At 44.6% G+C, this 5968-nt stretch overlaps 1 protein-coding gene across 1 annotated transcript; it reads right to left on the reverse strand.

The window, feature by feature from the left end:
• Positions 1-777: 777 nt before the first annotated feature.
• On the reverse strand, positions 778-2864 carry FZD2 (frizzled class receptor 2). The gene has a single exon (XM_082271579.1). It carries the CDS (start codon positions 2449-2451, stop codon positions 799-801), a length of 1653 nt encoding a protein of 550 aa, XP_082127705.1. The 5' UTR covers positions 2452-2864; the 3' UTR covers positions 778-798.
• Between the last annotated feature and the right edge of the window lie 3104 nt (positions 2865-5968).

The raw sequence follows: 5968 nt of genomic DNA on the forward strand, positions 1-5968 counted from the left end.
TCTGGTGTCCAGCCAACTCCTATCATCTAGAAATGATTATATGCATCTGTCCTTTTGAAATCATGCATTACAAATGACAAAAAAAAGGGAATTTATAAGTCAAACTTAAAAAAAAAACTCAACCCCCCCCCCCCCCCCAAAAAAAAAAAAATCCAATTGTACCATTCTGACAGACACCATAGCAGCAGCGGTACCACCTGTCATAAGATGCCAAGATTCCAGATCACCCTATACAGATTCTGCAAAGTTTACGTTGGCTAATATTGTAAGGGACACATCTGTTCATTGGGAGGACACATGAAAAATTAGGAATAAAAATACTGTAAATAGGGTTTCCAGAAAGAGCCAAAATAGACTGGATTCTAAACAACTCCATTTATCCATGAGATATAGTCAGCAAACAACTGGAGTAGATAGGGGGTCTCTTTTCCACGTACGTTCCCCATTCCTCCAGCTCCTTAACCCTCATATTTTAAATAGAAATATATAATTTACAAAAAATCCTATGTACAGTCTTAATTACAACTCCAGAGAGATGTGCCTGAAGGTATCGTACGTTGATTTACACAGATAGCAACAAGTGACAAGAAACTGTAAAAAGTCTTGAAGGGACAGTCTAGGTCTGGGATCTCCAAACTACGGCCCTCCAGCTGTTGCAGAACTACACGTCCCATGAGGCATTGTAACACTCTGACATTCACAGACATGACTAGGCATGATGGGAATTGTAGTTCCTGAACAACTGGAGGGCCATAGTTTGGAGACCTCTGGGGTGGTCATGGGTGCCACCATGAGTCCTCACACGGTTGTCTCCCCATGTTTGCTGTTGGTAAGCCTAGTATAAAATTTCCTCCAAGAATGAAGAGTTTTGCCTGACCAGATCCAGAATCCAGAAGTGATGCCGACGATAAGGGTCATGAGATACTTGATCATGTAGACGGTAAAGTCTGGGGTCATGCGTGGCGTGTACTGTAGAGGGCAAGGAATAGCTAGGCTTTTGCAGTTTTGACTCACCCAGCTACGCTCCCAGTGTTCTCTGAAGGCCTGTTCATAGAAGTAACAGGCAATGACGATTGTGGCAGGCACAGTGTAGAGGACGCTGAAGACTCCAATTCGTACCATAAGCCGCTCCAGTTTCTCGGTTTTCGTGCCATCGTGTTTCATGATGGTCCTGATGCGGAAGAGGGACACAAACCCGGCAAGAAGAAATGAGGTTCCGATGAAGAGGTAGACAAAGAGAGGCGCCAGCACAAAGCCCCTCAATGGATCAATGCTATTAAGTCCTACAAAGCAGACTCCGCTGAGTAAGTCTCCATCAATCTGCCCCATGGCCAGAATGGTAATGGTCTTCACAGCAGGGACTGCCCAGGCTGCCAGGTGGAAGTATTGAGAATTTGCTTCAATGGCTTCATGCCCCCACTTCATGCCAGCTGCCAGGAACCAGGTTAAAGACAAGATGACCCACCAGATGGAGCTAGCCATGCTGAAGAAGTAAAGCATCATGAAGAGTATGGTGCACCCTTCTTTCTTGGTTCCCTGTACGACAGTTTTATAGCCATCCTCTGAAAAGCCTTCATTGCAAACCACTTTATCCCCCAGCACAAATCCAGCAATGTAGGCCACAGACACCATGGTGTAGCATCCAGACAGGAATATGATGGGCCTTTCCGGATAGCGGAACCTTTGCATGTCTACTAAGTAGGTGGTTACCGTAAAGAAAGTCGAAGCGCAACACAGTACAGACCATATAAGAATCCATACACGGGCAAAACGTATCTCCTCTTGGCTAAAGAACATGAACCCATCGCTCTTGGAAGGTTCGCATGGCGCGGCACAGTCCTTTTCTCCTAAGAATCTGTAGTTCAGATAGGTTGGTACCTTCAGGACCCGTGGGCAGTGGAAAGGATGATCAGGTGTGGCATAGATGGCTGGCCCTGGGGTGCCATGCAAAGGCGGGCTAGTTGTCAGCAAGGTTGGCCCGCCATCTTCAGAATGGTTCTGTCCAACGCAGATCTGCTCAGCGCCATGACGAGGAAAGTTCTCACACCTAAGCCTCTCCGGCCACTGGAAGCCAAATTTGTTCATGAGGGCTTCGCAGCCGTGCCTTGCCCGTTCGCAGATCGATCGGCATGGCGGGATGGCCTGCTCCAGAACCGTGCAAACCGGGGCATACATTGAGCACAGGAAGAAGCGCAGCTCGGAGGAACACTGGACCTTCACCAGCGGGTAGAACTGGTGGACCTCCAGGCCAGCGTCCTCCTGGTTGGTGTGCCCTAGGAGATTGGGCATGATGGTCTGGTTGTAGGCAATGTCCGTACACAGTGGGATGGAGATAGGCTGGCAGAAGCCATGCTCGGGAACTGAAATCCCCTTTTCTCCATGGAGCTGGGCAGTGGCAAGTAGGCACAGGGCTGGCAGGAGGCACAGGGTGGCTCTTAGGACGCCCTGCATGGCTGAAGCTGAGCAAATGGGCAGCAATCAATGGAATCAGATGGGGTGCTGCTATGAAAAGTCACATGGGGGGGTCCAAACTTTTTCTTAGCCCACTTTGGGATGGCAGATTAAAGTTCTGCAAAAGTTGAGTGACTTGTGTCCCCTTGTTCCTGTGTCACCTCCCCTTTTTCTGGATCAGCAATTCCAGGACCACGTCCCGATCTGTTCAGCAATGCACGGATCCCCACCTCGGTCTCAGATCGCTGCGATCCGGTGTCTCCGGGACTTCTGCTCCCTCCGGTTCTGATTCGGATCACTTTCTCTTTGTGCTCCGCTTCTCTGCTCACTTCTCTCCACCGTCCGTTTCAAGGCGCCCTCTGTCCCAGGATCGGATCCTTCCCCCTCCAGCCAGCGCTCAGGGGCCGCCTTGAAACCGCCCAGTCTCTGTGCTTCCCCCCCTCCTTCTCAGGTCCCAAAACCCTTCCCCAAAAAATCCCCCTTAGCCAATCAGGTGGCAGCCCTGAGTCTGGAGAGGGAGGAGGGGGCACACTCACCCCTCTGCTGGATAATCAGCAGCATGTCTATAGGATCAGGGTCTAGGACCCTACCCCCATCCCATAAAGTAATAGGAACTCAGGATCCTAAAAGTAGTGATCTCCACCTAAGAAAAAAAAACTTCAGCCTACAGTCAGTCTGATCTATAAGATCTCAATGCCACCCTGCCCAAATCCTAGAGGATGACTGCCCATTAATTCCCCTAATACCTAATAATACCCAGATCCTAATGTCATCCTATTTCACACTCCACCAATCCTGCACCCCTGCTAGGAAGGATTTCACACCGCTCAGACAGGCCCTCTTTACACAATCATCCCCCTCTTTGTACTGCGCCTGTCCTATTTCAAAGGCAAATTCCACCTTTCGCAAAAAAAAAAAAATATATATATATATATATATATATATATATACTTCAGCCCAGAAGGATTTACCCCCTTAACCTCCCTGGCAGTATGATTCTTTCCGATTTTAGGTGTTGAAAGCGGTACCATTATTTTGCATGTAATTCTTAAGGACGAGCAGCCCAAACCAACTATTTACATATGATTTTTTTTTACCGTGCGTTCTTTATAACATCTCGGTATGATAAAGTTTGAAACACAAAATCAAAAATTATAGTATAATAAATAACTATAAATAAGTTAAAGAGTATATATATATATATATATATATATATATATATATATATATATATATATATATATATATATATATATGTGTATATCTATATATATATATATATAGATATATAGATATACGTGTATATATGTATGTATATATATATACATGTATATATATGTGTATATCTATATATATATATATATATATATATAGATAGATATTCGTGTATATATGTATGTATATATATGTATATGTATATATATATATATATATATATATATATATATACACACTGTATCTATATGTATATATACTGTATATATATATATATATATATATATATATATATATATATACTGTATATATATATATATATGTATATTTTTGTATATATATATATATATATATATATATATATAAAGTACAGTAAAACTGCAGGAAAGGGCACTGGGGGGAAAACTAATATCAGTTTATTTTATTTTGCAATGAAATCAGTGTGCTTGTGTGTATAACTTTTCAAATTTGCCAACGGTTCCACCCCCCCTGCGAGCGTCACGTCGCAGGAGACAGAAGCCGGGGCTCTACAGCATCGGGCGGAAGATCCGGCCGCCGTATGCCGAAGGGACACATCGCTGGATCCCGGGGACAAGGTAAGTAACCTCTACAAGGATCCAGCGATGCTCCCTGGCGGCCCCCCGAGTGTGGCTCGGGGTTACCGCTTATGGCAGTGAAATCCCACCCCGAGCCACACTCGGGAATACCGCCAGGGAGGTTAATGAATGATCAGGCCATTTTTTGCGATTTGGCACTATGGTACTTTAACGGACAATTGCACAGTCGTGCAACGCTGTACCCAAATAAAATTGATGTCCTTTTTCCCCACAAATAGAGCTTTCTTTTGGTGGTATTTGATCACCTGTGGGATTTTTATTTTTTGCGCTATAAACAAAAAAAAGAGCGACAATTCTGAAAAAAAAAAAAAACAGTATTTTTAACCTTCTGCTATATGACATTCTCAAAAAATCTAAATGTTTTAACATTTTAGGCCAATTTGTTTTCTGCTACATATTTTTGGTAAAAAAAAAAAAATCACAATAAGCGTATTTTAGTTGGTTTGCGCAAAAGTTATCGCATCTACTAACTACGGGGAAGATTTATGTTATTTTTATTGTTTTTTTTAATTTTTACTAGTAATGGCAGCAATCTGCGATTTTTTCTAGAACTGCGACATTGCGGCGGACAGATCGGACCCCTGACTGACATTTTTGACACTTTTGGGGGTACCAGTGACATTACTACAGTAATCAGTGCTATACATATGCACTGTTACTGTAATAATGACACTGGCAGGGAAGGGGGTTATTATTATGGGTGATCAAGGGGTTAAATGTGAACCTAGAGGAGTTATTCTAATTGTGGGGGGGGGCGTGGCTTCCTAAATGGCCATAGAGACATGTGATCCTATATAGAAGGATCACATGGGCTCTATGATCATTCCAGGGAGAAGAACGGTCAGCTGTGTTTACAACAGCCGACCGTCCTTCTCTCTCAGCGGGGAGCGATCACGGGTGTCAGACGGCAATCGGAGCCACCTGCCCGCTGCATCGGCTTCCCTGCGCTTGCCCCCTGGCCTCCCGAGAGCGAGCGCCGTACATGTACGGCGATTTGCCTGGGAGCAGCCGACTGCCGCCGTATAACTGCGGCGGGCGGTCGGCAACCAGTTAAAGCGGAGTTCCAGCTTGTTTTTTTTTTTTAAATAACCCCCGTGATGATCGCATCTAATGCTCTTCATAATGGAATGTGTATGAAATGTAGCTATAAATCATAACCTTTTAAAATAAACTCACTTTGTAGTCCCCAACGAGTGCGCTCCCATCCTTAGTTTGGGCATCTTGGAGCCCACTCGTTCCTCCTTCTGGGATACGGCGCTGCCGGCTACTCAGCATTCGCCTCCTGATCTCACGCGTGCGCATATAGTACAAAGTGTGGCGCGATCTTACAAGCGGCGTCATGTTCGCCCACCCATTAGCTCCTGGGATATGGGCGGATGGGTGGACATGACTTATCTCGCTGCAGCGAGGTACACTGGAAGAGAAGGATACATGTTGCAGCAAAAAAAAAAAAAAAGTGTCCAGATAATCGTCACGAACGCACGCGGGGGGTGGAGTAAAAAAAATGCCCGGAACTCCACAGTCGACTCTTTAAACGCCTTCTACGCATGAGCACGGAGGGATGGGGGCGCTTGAAATTTCTTTTTTTCCTATTTATTTGATTTTTACACTGTCCCTTTATTTTTTTGATCACCTTTATTCCTATTACAAGGAATGTAAACATCCCTTGCAAAATAAATAACGAT

This window comes from Pelophylax lessonae (genome assembly GCF_965119305.1).
Source record: "Pelophylax lessonae genome assembly, chromosome: 11".
In the NCBI taxonomy this organism is placed as follows: Eukaryota; Metazoa; Chordata; class Amphibia; order Anura; family Ranidae; genus Pelophylax; species Pelophylax lessonae.

Bases quoted from the DNA above. Each gene is read 5' to 3' on its own strand.
- FZD2 (XM_082271579.1), bottom strand. From the start codon at position 2,451: ATGCAGGGCGTCCTAAGAGCCACCCTGTGCCTCCTGCCAGCCCTGTGC.